Here is a 17539-nt window from a genome sequence, read left to right on the forward strand (position 1 = left end):
AGGACCTTCAAGATTGCTTGCTCCACAATTCATGCAAACCAAATCCAATCCTCTTTTCATGGTCATAAGCCATGCAAATTATCTTAGTTTATAAGACAATCAAACAAACCAAACATTGAATTTTGCACACCCACCTATGCTCTGGATCAACTAACACCCATCATACATTTAGAACCAAGGCTAGCAAATGTTGTTGTTGCCACAACAAATAAAGTCGTCGTCAATAATATTACTGCTAGGGCCTATGAAAACTTCACCACTAATCCCTCCAAAATAGCCTTGGAATACTAAAGTTCATTTTGAATAAATCCTATGAGGGGAGCCCTACCAACTTTGTGATCAATGGCCCATCATGAGGGAGCAAACCATACTCTTCTAACAAGTTACACCAATCCTTCCAAGAACAAGCAGCTACATCCCACAAGTATCCCCAAGAGAAGACAACTCTCCTACTCAAATGATGAGCCTAAAAAAAAAACTCCATAATACAAGTGCCCCTGTGACCTCTAACTCCAATGGGGTCTCTCAATAGATCCCAATGTACGACCCAACATTAGTCAAGATGGTTGGACAAGGAGGAATCTAGCAACCCAACATTAATTAAGATGGCTAGACAAGACAGAATCTAGCTTGGTTTTAGCTTTGCTTTCCTCGTCATTTGGCAAGCAAATTCCTTATCAAGTGGCTTTGATGTGAATGGGTGCAATCCAATAGATATCCAAAAGCAACTACTTTAGTGAAAGTAGATAACACTACCATTCTGGAATTTGATGTTGACTCATGTTTCCCCAATCAGTGATTTGCATTTGCTTATCTTTCAGAAAAAGATAGCTCATTGCTTCAATGTTACCCACATGTTCATCTACTCAATTAGGGATTACTATCTAACATCCTCAAATAGTATGAAAGTAAGGCATGGTCCAAAATAAAATCAGGGTATTCATAACATTAGAAGGTAATATTTGATTTTAGTGAAAGTAGATAACACTACCATTTTGGAATTTGATGTTGACTCATGTTTCCTCAATCAGTGATTTGCATTTGCTTATCTTTCAGAAAAAGATAGCTCATTGCTTCAATGTTATCCACATGTTCATCTACTCAATTAGGGATTACTATCTAACATCCTCAAATAGTATGAAAGTAAGGCATGGTCCAAAATAAAATCAGGGTATTGATAACATTAGAAGGTAATATTTGATTAAAAGCATCGAGACATCAAAAATTTGTAGCAAAAGTATGTCTCCCCGTATCAATGAACTTTAACCACAAAAAAATATACTTCAACTACACAAGATAAATGAAAATAAATAAACTCAATTGAGAATATTGATAAAGAAAAATGCTGGAATTCTCACGGAAAATGCTGGGAAGGAAGAAATTGCTCGCTCCAAGAAAATGAACAAATCTACATCCGGCTGCACAAATGAATCACAAAAGCAATAGAAAGTCAATATTGCAATATTTAGGCATTCTCTTGAAACAAAACAACAATATCTTATGTAGACAGCAAGGTAAATAGTTATCATTTATCCATTTAGAAATGACAAAGAAGGGTTGAATAAGTCAGTTTGGGCAATTATTTTTAAACAAGTAATCAATAGATCAATTCATGGAATCAAATCACTTCCACATAAAAGACTTCATAAGCCCCAGGCCAATGAAAAGGAAAATCCACAAAACTTCAAAACCCCATCACCATCCAAGATATTAACCTAAGTTTAGTCATTGTCATATGTTATTTGGTCTGTCTTCTCACGCACTAACTTTGACATCGTAATAAAATCGCATCTATTTGATAAAGTTATGATGTATTCAAAAGATGCAATCACTTTATGAATTATATAAAGGGGTTCTAAAGTCAATTTAGGAGGTCGTGATTAGGAATATCTAATTAGTTCAGAGTGAAAGGTTGCCTTCTTAATTAGCGTGTACATATTCCCTCAACTTGTACAAGAGCTTTCTTTTTTATATGACCCCAACAGTGCACATATGGTATTAGATGTATATGATATGACCCCAATGGGTGACATGTATGGGGTTCAATTTATATGTAATGGCATAAATGTATATGGAATAGTAGGCCTAATAAAGGGGCCACATGTGCAATGTGTGAATAGGTATATAAACAAATGATGTAGTCATTATTGAAGAACATGTGATTCAGATGTATGGATGTATTGGGGTATTTGGAGGAGGTTCATCTATTCTTTACGGAATTATTGTGTCATCCATCTCTCCTATCTATTAGGGAGTTGTGTTCCATGCTCAAATAGTGTATACATTGTGTACTCTTATTTATTATCATATTTTATGGTCGCATTACATAACACTTGGTATTCAAAGCATATGATCCTTGGTTTGGCTCGTTCAAACAATTCATCTTGGTATTTTGCTATAAAATTTCTTCTAGAAAGTTTTAAAAAGTGAAACTTTTGGGAACGTGAGGAGACATAATGAAGTACCTATGGTAAAAATTTCATATTCTAATTCGACATACTTTTCAAGTTACAAGCTACAGAAGTTAGGGTTTTTTACCAGTCCTAAAACTAGTCTCAAATAAGTGTTCCATGTAAAACAAACATATCTAATTCTAGAAATATCAAAATTGAGCACCACCAATTTCATTGGAAAGAAGACAAACAATAGTGTTTCGTGTCCAAATTTTAAAGTCCTACCAAAAAAAGTGGTCACATGGCATGCCATACAAGTTCTCTCTCTAGAAAGGACCAAAAATCAACAAGTTTTGGAAAAGTCGCTTGTCACTTTGACTATCAGCAAGGGTATGTATACTTTTCAGTGCAGCATTCATCCACATTGTAAGCCCAAGGTCAAAGTCAAACAATAGTGTTTCGTGTCAAATAGGTGTTCCATGTAAAACAAACATATCTAACTCTAGAAATATCAAAATTGAGCACTACCAATTTCATTGGAAAGAATACAAACAATAGTGTTTTGTGTCCAAATTTTGAAGTCCTATAAAAAAAAAAGTGGACACATGGCATTCCATACAAGTTCCCTCTCTAGAAAGGACCAAAAATCAACAAGTTTTGGCAAAGTCACTTGTCATCCTGACTGTCAACAAGGGTACATATACTTTTTAGTGCAGCATTCATCCCCATTATAAGCCTAACGTCAAAGTCAAACAACATGTAAAAACCATGTGAGGCGCTTGTATGAGGCATCATAGACCTGTGTCTTTGTCACTGAGTCTTTATTCAGTTGTTTGGTCAAAACATGTCTTATCCCTTGAAGTCCACTTAAGGTCACTTTCGTCCCTAACTGCATTGGAGGCTTTTGATGAACTCTCTTGAGCACTCATGGTTTTATGGGAGCCTACGTTTGTAGGGGTGATCAACGGTGTATGGGCTAGTCAAATCCACGTCAAGGAGCACCTACATCATTCCACATGGTTAGTCTATCAAGCTTGTAACATGAAATAAACGAGAGAGAGAGAGAGAGAGAGAGTTGTAATGTGATGTTTCCTTGCTAGGAAAATTGCTCCCTTTGAATGAAGCCTTTACTCTCCTTTTATCATTACCTTGATGATACATTCTAGGCCAGTTCAAGTTGTCCTCGCGCGAGTTCTAGAAGAAAAGTTGTGAGTGGAAAAAAGAGAGGTAGTTCAAGTGAGGATCAAAACAGTGAAAAGAATAGTTAATAGGATGACAAGAGGAGTTGTCATGAGTGAGGTGGCAAGAAAGGAAGTAATAAGGCAGGTTATAAGAGAGAGAGAGAGAGACTTGCATGAAAGGGAGGATAAGTTAACAAAGAAAATAGGGTGAGTTAAGTGCACAAACTTTGGCCGACTTGCATGAAATTCAGGTAATTGAAAGAATATTCCTCGATATTATCACCAACTGCCACCTCACCTTCCAACTAATGCATGCACTATAGTTATCTCATTTTAACTTCATGCATGAATCCCAATCACATTAATACTTGTGCGCACCTCAAGACACCAAATGTTATTCCCTAAAGAGGTTATGTGTCATCATATGAAGGTCGCCACATGTCACATTATGGAGCTGCCATGTGTCGCTCATGTCTGGAAGTTGCCAAAAACAGAAACTCTCTAAATACCCCTAGATATTATACTCAACTGACTCATTTTTTCAAGGGGAATCCAAAGGTGCATTAAAAACTGAAAGGAAAGTACACCTATGCCGCATACTACTAAACTAGTTATCGCATTTTAACTCCATGCATGCATCCCAATCACATTAATAGTTGTGCATGCCTCAAGACACCAAATGTTATTCCCTAAAGGGTCATGTGTCACTATACGAAGGTCACCACATGTCACATTATGGAGTTAACATGTGTCGCTCATGTCTAGCAGTTGCTAAAAGTAGAAACTCTCTAAATACCCTTAGATATTATACTCATCGGACTCATTTTTTCAAGGGGAATCAAAAGGTGCATTAAAAATTAACAGGCAAGTACACCTATGCCTCATACTACTAAAAAAAATCTCTCTATCTAACATGTCTCTATAATAGAACAAGATCAATCAGACCTTGTGCCTAGAACTTCATAGTGCAAAAAACCATTGAGTCATACCAATGCTTAAAATCCATCACTAGTCATCAGTAAGATGAGGAAAACGAGCCTTTAGCCCCTCTAGATTTCTACGAAATAGATATAACAGGATGTTATCGTGGGGAGCACAAATCCATCGTGAATTGTGAGACTACCAAGAAGAATGATGGCTATGGCCAAAGACGAGCGCATACAGAAGAGAGATGATCCAGGGAACAAGAAATAGGTGAATGTAACACACACCTTTGGTTTTTTTTTTTTGGGGGGAGGGGGGGGGTTAATGTTTGAATGTGTCTATAGAAGAGAGAGATAAGCAGAATATTTGTTTGACAATGATAGTACTTACAACAATGAAATAACTCAAAAAATAATAATATTTAATAAAACCCCCCAACTTATATAACATAGATTTGATTTTGTAGTTGGGATTACAATATATGATCAAAATGAACAATACCCAAATTGTTGAAAATGTAACTAGCTTCGGTCTTCATAATTGTTGTTGTATTCATTTCAATATGTATCATATGTAACAAACAAACAAAAGAAAATAAAAAGTTATTATTATTAGAGCATGGGTTTCATGCTCTTTATTCATGGTCTTCTAGATAAAAGTGTGTTCTTTGTGCTTCTAGGTTTTGTTATGTCTTAGGATTTATTGTCATGACCCAAAGGAGTCAACATCATGTTTATAAGACCCTTCCGGGCAAAATGTATTTATAAAATAATTATTTTTGAGTCTAGAAAGTCCTAGAATCTCCTAAAGTAAAAGTCGGCCCTAGAAACATCATGTCAACCTAAAGGAGGAAATTCGACCCCTTGAGAAGGTTATATAAAGGAAGCAGTTCGACCTCATTCAACCATGAAAAACATGTGCATTGCATCTGAAGTTTCTACAAAACTGGCCGAAGGTACAGAACTGGCCAAAGGTACTGAACCAGGTGCAAAACAAGCCGAAGGTACAGAACTGAGTGCGGAACAGGCAAAGGTATAGAGCCAGGTGCGGAACAAGCTGAAGGTATAGAACCCAGTGCGAAATAGGCCAAAGGTACAGAACTGGGTGTGGAACAAGCCAAAGGTACAAAACTAGGCGCAGAATAGGCCGAAGGTACAAAACCAAGTGCAAAACAGGACAAAGGTACAGAACTAGGTGTGGAACAAGCCGAAGGTACAGAACTGAGTGCGGAACAGGCCGAAAGTACAAAACTAAGGGCAGAACAGGCAAAGGTATAGAACCGGTGGAAGGTGCAAAACTGAGGAAATAGACTGAAGGGTCAAAGTAGTTGTGCAAATTGCAAGACTGCGGCTAGCAAGTCGAAGTTGCAGCTGATTGGTGCAGGTTCAAGGAAGGACTTGTTGGAAGGGTTGCCTTGGTGCTTGGAGAAGGACTTGGTCTAATGTTGGGTCTTTGTGTCCCATCTTGAAGCAGATTCTATAAGAAGAGAAGAGTTTACCGAGTTTTCCCCTTAGAGGGGTTTTGCCCTGGCTGAGAGCCTAATTTATGTGTCCTTTATTCTTGTTGTTTCATTCTTGATATTTGTCTGATGAAAAGATCTAACTAAAGAACACAAGACGAATAACTAAGTTCACAAGCAAATATTAAGGTTATGAAAAATAAGACTTAATAAGTTGCCACTTTGCATTTTCCAACATGGTTTCAAAGCTAAGGTTAACAACAAAGGCAACTGGAAGAACACTGGAAGGATTTGCTTGTCAAGGGGAAGGAAAAAGGAAACTCTCAAAGCTTAAAGAAGAAGACAACAAGGAAAATTATCTCTTGAAGGATTTGGTTAAAGACTCATTGGTAGAAGACCTATTATTCTAGAAGGAGGGTTTCTACACTTAAGAATATCAAGACTACATCAAAGGATCAAAAGATTTGGGAAGTTGTTGTTGGAGGAATCCTAGGGAACATCTTCCAAGGACATTATTGAAGACTCTTCAAGGATCTTTAAGGCATCAAGAAGGTTGAAGGCATCATCAAGGAGAATCTTGGTCATCAAGTGAGTATCATATTATTAGATCATGTCTGAATATACAGCTCATGTGGGTTCTTTTTGCAAGGAGAGCAATAAGTTCATTAGAAGCATCAAATTATCTAGCATGGAAGAAAAGGGTTGACCTGATACTCACAGAAGAAGAAGTAATGGAATATATTACTGGGGATATCACTGAACCAAGCAAAGACAAGACACAAGAACTAGAAAAGTACATGAAAGGGGAAGTAAAGGCTCAAAGGATCATAGTTGAATCAATTAAGGATTCTCTTGTTCCATTTGTTGCAAACTTGAAGACTTCCAAGGCTATGTATGACAAGCTAGTGAATTTGTACTTTGTAAGTACAACAAGACAAAAGATGTCTTTGCGGAATAAGTTATATAAAATGAAGAAATCAAAGGATGAGGATGTGGCATCCTTTCTCATGAGAGTCTCTGAGCTAAGAAACCATCTGCAAGGACTTGGTGAATCAATTTCTGATTCACAAGTGACCATCTGCGTACTAAATGCATTACCACTGGAATGGAGCAACTTTGCAACAAGCATCTAATCCAAGAAAGATTCAACTCCATTTGACGAGTTGTGGACTCAATGCATCTTGGAAGAATCAAGGATCAAGGTAAAATATGACATTGGATCGGATGAGCAGTCTCAAGCCTTTCTAGCCTGAGTCAAGAAGCAAAATAAGGGAAAGTTGGTAAGTCCAAGAAGAAAGACATGTCCAAGGTTCAATGCTTCAAGTGCAATGAGTTTGGACACTTTAAGAGGGACTGACCAAGTCAACAGAACAACAAGAAAAATGAAAGAAGCGAAGCTCATGTAGCCGAGGAAGTGGGAGAATCTAAGAAGAATATGAAAATAATGATGAATATGAAAATGATATAGATCAAGATGATGATCCAGATGAAATTGATCTTGATGTGGATGAGAATGATATCAATCAAAACGGTGATAAAGATGAGCCTGCTAGCCCAAAGACTGTTGAAAACGCTGAAAAAGATGATGAAAGTGAAAATGAATCAAGTAAAGAAAATTCGAAGGAGTTACCAAAAATTTCGGAGGAGTCTCCTACAGAGTTTGGAAGCTCCCCTCTTAATATTTTTCTTGATATTTCTCATTCGTCATCCTTTGATTCAGATGAAATAAGTGATGGGGATAATAATTATATTTATAAAGATCAATATGAAGCTACGAAGGACAGTGAATCTTAACAAGTTCGAACTAAGAAACATCGATTTCAAGAGCTCCGGAGTGAATACTCGGAAGACGATCGAGTAAAATGGCAAAGACTGATTATTATTTTGATCTCCTAAAAGAAATGGATATGAAAATGAGGATAATGAAGAACAAAGTTGAACAAAATGATAGTGAATATCCTGAAGAGGAGGATGAACAGTCGTTCGATGAAGATGAAAGGATTTCATACAAGAGATTCTGCAAAGAAAATATATTCTATCATTCTTCAGCTATTTGCAGTCCTCGATTTATTGTCGGTAACCAACCTAGTCCTTTCATGGCAGACGACAATGAGGTAACGGAAAAGTTTCAAAGTTTGCTAGAAGAATTTTCGGATGAAATTCAAGAGCGATTTCACTGATGTTTTCCATACATGATAAATATCAACATACACGAGCTCAATGACAGAAGAGACGCAATGCCTCTCTACATTTTCGAGGATGCACTGGACAATGAGACAAAAGAAGTTGATTTCAATATAATTCCTCTGCTATATAGAAAACACTAGACTTTAGCGATTGTTTGTGGGCTCGGGCCACGAAGAAATGCAAATCTTCCTGTCCCTTGGAGAACCTAATGCATATTGCATGTCAACTCTCTTCGAGGCCTTGAAATAGGAAAAAGTCATGCGTATGGCATAACAAGAGATATTGCCAGGAAGGTCGGCATTGATATAAATTACATAGCCTGGCATGAAATCTTGTCTCCTCAACAACCAATTTCGAGGGTTGTGGGTTTTATGTTATGAGATTTGCAGCGGAGTTTTTGAACAACATAAGTTCAACCCAGCCAATTCGAGTACTAGATCTTTTCCACTACTTAGAAAATTTGTCAAATTATGCCGAGGATAGGAAGAGTGCAATCATAACGGAGGTCCAAAGGAAGGTTCGACTTTAGTTAAAAGGATTTATTGGATCAATCAACAGAGATGACAGGGATTTGATTGACGAATTTTCTAAATGCAGACAGTGCACCATAAACATTTTACCGTATTGTATTCCGAAAGAAATTATAAAAAGTGATGGGAGTGACTACGTGGTTCAAATGTTCAATAAAGTGAACCCTGTTTCTGTGTGAAAAGACTACGTAAAGAATCACTGGGAACATATTTTGTCTCCACAACAACCGAATGCGTTGGCCTATCGGTTATATGTTATGAGATCTATAGTAGAGTTCTTGAAGAATGCAAACTCACCTCATCCTTTCCTAGTACACAATTTTTTCCAAGCCTAGATTATTCTGCTAATGGGGAAATCAAAGCGAAGTTCGCTCCAAAGGCTCGACGGCAATTAAGGGAATTTTTGGGATCAGTGAATACAGATGTCGCGTGAGTTATTTGTAAGGAAGGCTTGCCATGTAACTATTGAAAGAGACAAGTCATTTGGCACACGTCCGATGGGTAGTAATTTAGGGAATAAAATAAACATAACTATAAATTAGGCAATTAACATAAAAATTAATTATAAAGTTACTTTATAAATGTTATTAAAGTTACTTTATTAACTTATAAAGTTACTTGTTAAAAATTAATTATATATAATAAATCAAATCAAATTAAAAATTATATATATATCCAAGGGAAATAGATAAAAATTAATTCCAAGACAATAGTACAGATGACTTACTCATGCCGGAAAAGACGTGGGCAAGGAAGAAATTATTAACAATTAAACTTTGAAGACAAAGCTTCTTGAAGAGAGAGGCAATGTTACGAATATAAATTATATAAAATAAGATGAATATAAATAAATATAAATAATAAATAATCAAATGATGATTATCTTAAATAGTCATTAGATAAGTGAAAAGGCATGTCTTACATGCCCATTCATGAAAGGGCGCCTGCCTAGGTATATAAGCAGGGCCTTATTGTAACATTCAACACCTCTTGTATATTTCATATATTAATAAAATATTATTTACAAATACCTTGTGTATTTCACATTTAAATTCAAGAAGCTACAATTTTGTTGCTTCAGTGGTATCAAATAATCCAAAAAACTAAATATTATGAAGTAACAATTATAAAAGCAATAGGTGCATCAGACAGTATTTGTACAATGTGGAAACAATCCTCATGGGAACTTATATGTCAGTACAAAGAGCTGCATTGGATCAAGACTGAATTCAGAAATAAGATCTTTAGCTATCAAATATGTCTCTTCAACATTTACGCTCCCATTCATTTTAGAGACAATGACCATTGTTGGAATTCCTTGGCTAACTGTTTAAGCCTTGAAGCAAATAAAAAATTCATAATTGGAGGAGACATTAAGCTCATATTGAATGTAGATGAAAAACAAGGTGGCAGCTTTCAGGCAGATCCTCTTAGAGCTAAGTTTGAAAACATCATAGAAACTCACAATCTAATGGACATTCTGTTGATTTGGGGTAGCATCGGATGTGCTCTAGCCACAAAAATTGGTGGAGAGGCTAAGGCACATGAGATCTCCAATACCCAGAAAGGGTTTGGGCAGATTCTAAACAGTTTGAGAGATATTAAAATAATTAATATTTTTAATGGAGTCCCTAAGTCTAAACTTAGGGAAAATAAAATATTGATGTGTATTAATATAAAACCGTGTTAGAATGGTCCAAAAGTTATGGATCAAGCCAGATCTAATCTTAGTCGTTGATTAGGGACTTAATCTCGACCATTGATTTATCAACGAGAAAAGTATAAGAGGAGGCTTGAGGGTCACTTGGAAAATGCACTAAGGAAGACCAGTCAGTTCAATTTCTGGAGCGGGGTTAGCTGAGAAATTGAACCAGTGGTCTAGTGAGCAATCAGGAGGCAGCAAGTACGGAGCAGAGAGGTGGGATCAACCACTGGAGATCAGCGCTGAGGTAGGAGAGGTAGACACAGACGCAGCAAAAGACTGCGCAGTCACTTGCTGGGCCTGCGTGAGTGACATAGAGAGGCCCAGGGCTAACGCAATCAAGCAGGGGCTGACGCAGAGGGTTTGAGAGCTATGCAGAGGTCAGTCGAGCTGACGCTGGGACTAGGAGAAGTGCTGGAGAATTATTTCTCTCTGTGGGTAAGCTAGTTTGGCACCCTGTTGTACAGAAGAATTGTTGAATAATAAAATCCTCCCTTGCTGCACTGGTTTTCCCACATTGGGTTTTTCCGAGGGTTGTTGTCCAAAATATCTGTGTGAATGTGTTAATGCTTGTGCATATGTTTGTTTCTGTTTTACGGTGTGATATTTGCAGCAGTATTTAATTTAACGTTTATTGAAGTAATCTCATAAAGAACTTATTGTGGAATAAGTAGGAAAAATAAATCAGTTGTTGCAGTGATAGAATTTTCACATGGTATCAGAGCAAGTAATCAGAGACAGAAAGGGAAAATCAATTATGGGTCAAGACCACGATGCAGAGGCATCCACGTTAGGGGACTCACACAGATTTTCAGAAAATTGCATAAGAGAAAGAGATTTCGATTTCTCTATGTTGGCTTCCAGGCTGGAAGAAGAAGTAACGTGTATGACTAGTGCTGCATCATCGGAGGTATGGTATATAGACAATGGAGCTTCGTGGCATATGACGGGAATCAGGGAGTGTTTCTCAGAATATCGAGTAGAGAAGATGAACTTTCAGATCACCATGGGGAATAAGGCAAAGCGTACTCCAGTAGGGAAGGGTACCATAGTTTTTCAAATAGAATCGGGAGAACGGTTTTGTGCTACAAATGTATTGCATGTACCAGGATTGGGGATGAACTTACTTTCCGTGTCGCAACTACAAGACAAGGGCTATGACGTCTACTTCATCAAGGAGAAGGTATACGTCAAACACCCGAGCTGAAAAAAGAAAGTGCAGATCGGGATTAAAAGTAATCAATTGTATAGATTGCAACTAGAATCACCAATGGCACTAATAGGTAGTCATGGAAACAAGGACTTGAACGAACTATGGCATAGAAGAATGGGTACAAGGACTTGAACGAACTATGGCATAGAAGAATGGGTCACTTGTGTTAGACTCCGTCTTGTCAGTCAATGAGAGATTGATTCTTCTTCAGCAAGTTTGTATCTGGTCAAGTGTGATATAACACTTTTCCAGAACAGAGCATCGGCTAGGTGAAAAGCAAAGTAAGGCAAGGAAATTTTGCAGTGGCATATGTCTGTTCCTAGTTCTGATGTGTGTCCTTTGGGCTCCTATGTTGATGTACAGTAGTGGCAATCCAACTAACATTGCAAATCCAATTAAAGATGTAAGCGCCCAGATTGATATCAAAACAGGAGGCGGTAGATTGACACTCTACCAAAACAGTCTTTGTCGTTGTCTTTCTTGGGAGGATATCTTAGCAGCAGGGAATAACCTGGATCCTGATGGTTATCTGAAAACATATAACTCCGAAGATATTCAATTGATTTGCTGTCAAGCTGATGCAAACACATATTGGTCGGTTCCACCTTCAACGGTTAAGAGTCTCATGAAATTTGTCTATGAGGAATTTGAGTTCACAAGGGAAAGACCAAAAGGAAAGGAGGTTGTAAAATACAATCCAACTAAATCAGTTAACTCTTCAGGCTTACTAGATGTTTTGAATGGGACAAGTAATGCAGTCAACGTGTTTGACATTTATCCAAGATATCTCCGTGTAACTGGCTCCGGAGAAGTGCACATGCTGGAGCAAACAGAAGACATGTGCCCTACATGATTTGGAGAAAGTGGAATCTGTAAGGTTTTCTCTTGTAAGGACTTCAAGAGTAACTTGCAATGAGTACCTGTTGTCGCAGTCAAGCAATAATATGACACAGCATCTTCTGCCTCCTCAGCAATTAATTTCATCTCCTGAATCAATATCCATTCCTATGTGGAATGAGGAGGTGGCAAAGGGTGTCATTTTCCAGCATATTGTCATCAATTTCTTCACATATGGTTTTCCCGTGTCTCTTCTTGCTCTTGCATTAACATATGCATTCAACGCAACTTTTAATGTGTGGAGGAAGGAGAGTAAAAAAGGATACTAAAATTTGGGACGCAATTGGGCTTTTCCATTACTCTATTCCAGGGCTATTCATTTTTGCCCAGTTTTTTCTTGGTACTCTTGTGGCAGTGGTTATCTATGTGAGTAATTGCATTTGGAGCCTGAAAAATGACAACTTGAGATCATGCAAAGATGAACATAAGATGGAAGGGCAACAGAAAGAAAAAAGGTTTTGATTTTTGTTGTAGTTGCATGGTGTTTCCGCAAGAGCTCACGTTCAATTTCTTTGTTGCTTATATTCCTTTTGGGAGTGAAACCTGGGCTACTCCATGCCTTTTATATGGTGTTTTTCTTGATATATTTGATGAGGTCAACAGTGGGCAGACAAACACGGAAGCTTCTAGTTCTCCTTTGTGAATTACATTTTTCATTTCTGTACCTACTCCAGCTAGATCTATTTTCGGAGGTTCTGGACAGCAAAGGGGATTCAATAAGGTCAATTCTCCTTCACTGCGGTGTATCAAATCATGCAAGTCTTTGGGATTTTCTAAGCATTGCAGTATTATTATGCTTTTCTGCAGTTCAAGATCATGGCATAGAAGCACTCCATTCATTTTCTGCAATTCTGAAGTGTAGCCCGCAATCACCATTTGGTTTTGGCTTCATGAAAGATGGGTTCAACAAATCTGTACTGTGGACAATATGTTCATCCCAGAATTTGACAGATAGTGATCCACACCACACTCAGCAAGTGAACTGGATAAAAAAAAAATATCTTTTAACCATAGGCCAAATGTTTCAAGCAACATATCGCTCCTGTGGGACCTACATTGCATGTTTGACCATACTTGTCACAGTATACGTGGTCAATCCTAATTACATAGCATTTGGCTACCTCATCTTTCTTTTGGTTTGGATCATAGGCCGACAACTGCTGGAAAAGACAAGGAAGCGTTTGTGGCTACCTTTACTGATTTATGCCATGCTGGTCTTTATCTTCACCTATGTTTTGAGCAGCTTCCCAAGTTTGCAGATGTGGCTCTCTAGAAGGATATTGCTTTATCCATATACAGGGTCGAAGCCTGGAGCTTCTTTGTTTGAGAATATTTGGGAATCTCTTGCAATTTTGATTGTAATGCAGTTGTATAGATATGAAAGATGATCATCTCGTCGACTTCCCAGCTTTTCATACATATGACCGAAATGGCCTATTAGTTCGTCTGGGATCAGGATCAGGAGAACATTTGTCCTCCTCACTAAAACGTTACATCCAAGAGCTTTTGAAGGTGAATATGCAGAGTGCATATGTACCCGAATGGGCCGCGGAAGAGAAAATAAAACGCAGAGAAATGGTTGCTCCTGAAGCGCGATATATTTTTGTGCGGAGTATTCAAAGTGCTGACAATGAACATCTTTGCAATATAAATAATAAGGAAGAGGTGCATGAGTGTCAGTGGACAGGTGATGGAGACCCTGCGGTTGCTTTTGTGCATTATCGATTCATTGTTGAGGAAGAAATTCCTGTAGTCTATGTTTATAAACTTCAGTTACAGAAATGTGTGCAAGGAAGAGGGCTTGGCAAATTTTTGATGCTTATCGCACGCAAGAACCAGATGAAGGCAGTGATGCTTACTGTTCAGAAAAGAAATATATCTGCAATGAATTTCTACACTAGCAAACTAAGATACATAATTTCCAGCATATCACCATCACGAGTAGATCCACTGATCGGAGCAGAGAAGAATTTGGCGCACATCCTTGACACCTGGCCCTTCACTTCAGCCAAAAATAAACAAAGACATCTGTTACCAGAAGAATAGGATTCGTATTCTTATCTATGACCTCAGTTAGTCACACAATGGGGTCTGCGCTCCAATTTTTAGTCTTTTTGGTTAGAGAATTTCGAGGAGAAAGTTGTTCTTTGTTCTATTTATGTAACTTCAGGTGAAACAGCGCCCAGGTTTTTGGGTTGATCTGTTTTCTCCTACAACAGTCTTATTTAATGTATTAAAAATCATTTGTAAAAGAGGAAAGGGAGAAAGAGAGAGTTCTGAGAGCTGGTGGAGAACAGAGAGCTCCCATTGTACAGTTTTGACAGAGATTTTAATGAAAATACACAGCTCTGGCTTTTGAGATTCCTGTGGTATGAAATTTAGCATAAGTTTTCCTTCTGTTTCATATGTAGCCTGTTATGTTTTCATTTCATTTCATGATCATTTCCATTTGAACAAATGAAGTGTTAAGGTAGAATTCATAATTTTTATGCTCTGCCTTTAAGTTTGTTCATATTCAATGTTTTCTTCTGTTTGACAAGGATTCATCTTCTATGCCCTTGTCAGCTCCTCAGCAGTCTTGCCAGTCCATTTAATCTCAATTTGATGTTAAATTTCTTGCCTACCTTGCCTCAGGAGATAATCTGTGTTTTTTATTATATTTCTCTGTTTCAAGCTGTTCTTTGCCCCATGCAGCCCAGAAAAACCCCATCATTTTATTAAAAACCCCTTTTTATCAATTTACTAGCCTAAAATCAGTTTCTTTTAAAATCATCTCAGCCCCTTTTGAAAACTTTTTGCTGAGATAGACTGGAGAGAGCCCTCTCCTGCCCCGTAGGGCTAGCTACGAGGCTAAGTGGTTTGATGTTACCTTGAGTTTCGCCTTCTTCAGCCTGAGGCAAATTCGAGCGCTAACAACTTGCACCATGGAGCTCTGAGAATTCTCAGGAGCACTGTAACAGGAGTTCAAGATCTGAGTACGGAATGAGATGATGTATGCAAGGGATGTGTTTTAAGAAAGTATGCCAAGGCAGCATTTCCTAGGAGCAAACACAGGGCCAAGAGTGTACTAGGATTGATCAACACTGATATCTGCGGACCTATGTCCCTCAAAGCTCTCAGTGGTGCCAAGTATTTCCTTACCTTCATTGATGACCACTCAAGGAAAACTTGGATTTGTTTTCTGAAAACCAAGGATGAGGTTTTCTGTCGATTCAAGGAGTTCAAGGCTCTAGTGGAGAATCTGACTGGAAAGAAAATAAAAGTTTTGCGCTCAGATAATGGTGGAGAATATGTCGATAACGACTTCACTGATTTTTGCGCTAAGGAGGGCATCAGAAGAGAGTGGACAACTCCATATAATCCGGAGCAGAATTGGGTAGCAGAAAGAAAGAACAGGACTATTGTAGAAGCAGCTAGGGCCATGATGTATGATCAAGATATGTCAAAATTCTTGTGGGCAGAAGCATGCAACACAGTAGTCTATGTTCAAAACATGACTCCTCATGGGGCAGTGGGCAAGATTATTCCAGAGAAAGTCTTCACAGGGAAGACACCTGAAGTTAGTCATTTCAGGATATTTGGGAGTCTAGCATATTGCCGCATACCCGAAGAAAAGAGGAAGAAGCTGGATCAAACTGCGGAAAAGGGATATCTTGAAAGATATAGCGAGAACGCTAAGGCATATAGAATCTATCTTCCAGGGAGCAGGAAGGTAGTAGTATGACAAGATGTAAAGTTCATGGAGGACAAGGTTTCAAAAGATCTCGCGAGATGCCTTCCGAGGAGAAATTGAAGAGGAGCCGTTGGTTAAGGCTCTTCAACCAACATAAGTAAAGATTTCTTCCTCAGCACAGGAAAATTCTTAGGATGAGGAGGAGGAGCAAACAAAAGCACCTACTGCAGAGGAAGAACTGGCAGGGAACTTCGTCAGATTCTGCGAGATGCAGAGGACTTCATCGATGTGCCAAGAAATAATAAGAGGGAGCAAAAACAACCAGATAGATATCAGGCATTAGTAGCTCAGGATGGAGAGCTTGCCAGTTTCAAGGAGGCAGCTCAACATCAGGTTTGGCTAGATGCGATGGTAGAGGAATACAACTCCATAATGGTAAATGATGTCTGGGAGGTGGTGCCAAGACCTCAAGACAGATCAGTGGTAGGTTCAAGATGGATCTACAAGATCAAATATGCTACAGACGGCAGTGTTGAGAAATACAAGGCCAGGTTTGTGGCTAAGGGGTATGCTCAAAAGGAAGGGATTGACTATGAGGAGACCTTCGCCCCGGTAGCCAGGTATACATCTATTAGGACCATGATATCTCTTGCAGCCCAGATGGGATGGGAGATCCATCAGATGGATGTCAAAACGGCATTTCTGAACAGGGTAATAGAAGAGGAGGTATACATTGAACAACCAAAGGGCTTTGAAACTCATGAGAAGAAGTCTCATGTATGCAGATTGAAGAAAGCCTCATATGGGCTGAAACAGGCACCGAAAGCATGGTATGGTCGAATAGATGGCTACTTGCAGAAGAAGGGGTTTGTAAGAGTGACGTGGATTCGAATCTCTAATATCTAGTTGTAGAGAACGAGCCGCTAATCTTAGTATTGTATGTGGATGATCTCTTTTTGATAGGACAGACTCATTGGGGACTACAAGAAGAATCTAGCCACATAATTCAATATGAAGGATTTGGGACGAATGCACTACTTCCGAGGGTTGGAAGTCTGGCAAAAGAAGAGAGAAATCTTCCTTGGGCAAGGGAGGTATGCTGCAGAAATCCTGAAAAGATTCTCGATGGAGGACTGTAGACCTATGGCTACGCCAATGATCACCAACTGGAAGAAGATTGATGCATCAGAAGACAAGGATGTCGATCCCACCCTATACAAGCAGCTCATAGGGTCCCTGATGTATTTGGTCAATACCAAACCAGACATTTGCTACTCTGTCACACCCTCAATCAGTTCATGATGGAACCGAAGAGGGCGCACTGGGCAGCAGCCAAACATGTTCCCAGGTATTTACAGGGAACAGTCGATTATGGACTCT

The 17539-nt window shown here is 38.5% G+C and overlaps 2 protein-coding genes across 6 annotated transcripts in view; one reads left to right on the plus strand and one right to left on the minus strand.

The window, feature by feature from the left end:
* Window positions 1-17539, minus strand: part of LOC149220598 (POLLEN-EXPRESSED TRANSCRIPTION FACTOR 2) — a 305610-nt gene that overhangs the window by 226631 nt on the left and 61440 nt on the right. For all 5 annotated transcript variants that reach the window (XM_089384829.1, XM_089384826.1, XM_089384825.1 and 2 more), the window contains exon 4: window positions 1359-1418. In XM_089384829.1, coding sequence (XP_089240955.1) covers window positions 1359-1418 — 60 coding nt within the window. The remainder of the gene's footprint in view (window positions 1-1358; window positions 1419-17539) is intronic.
* LOC149220599 (uncharacterized) lies at window positions 13864-14532 on the plus strand. The gene has a single exon (XM_089383658.1). The coding sequence runs from the start codon at window positions 13864-13866 to the stop codon at window positions 14530-14532; it is 669 nt and encodes a 222-aa protein (XP_089239784.1).

Source organism: Pinus tabuliformis, chromosome Q (assembly GCF_031772625.1).
Source record: "Pinus tabuliformis cultivar Carrire ecotype Pingquan chromosome Q, CPIR1, whole genome shotgun sequence".
Classification (NCBI taxonomy): domain Eukaryota; kingdom Viridiplantae; phylum Streptophyta; class Pinopsida; order Pinales; family Pinaceae; genus Pinus; species Pinus tabuliformis.

Excerpts from the sequence above, each read along its gene's own strand:
- LOC149220599 (XM_089383658.1), top strand. The coding sequence starts at position 13,864 with ATGAAAGATGATCATCTCGTCGACTTCCCAGCTTTTCATACATATGAC.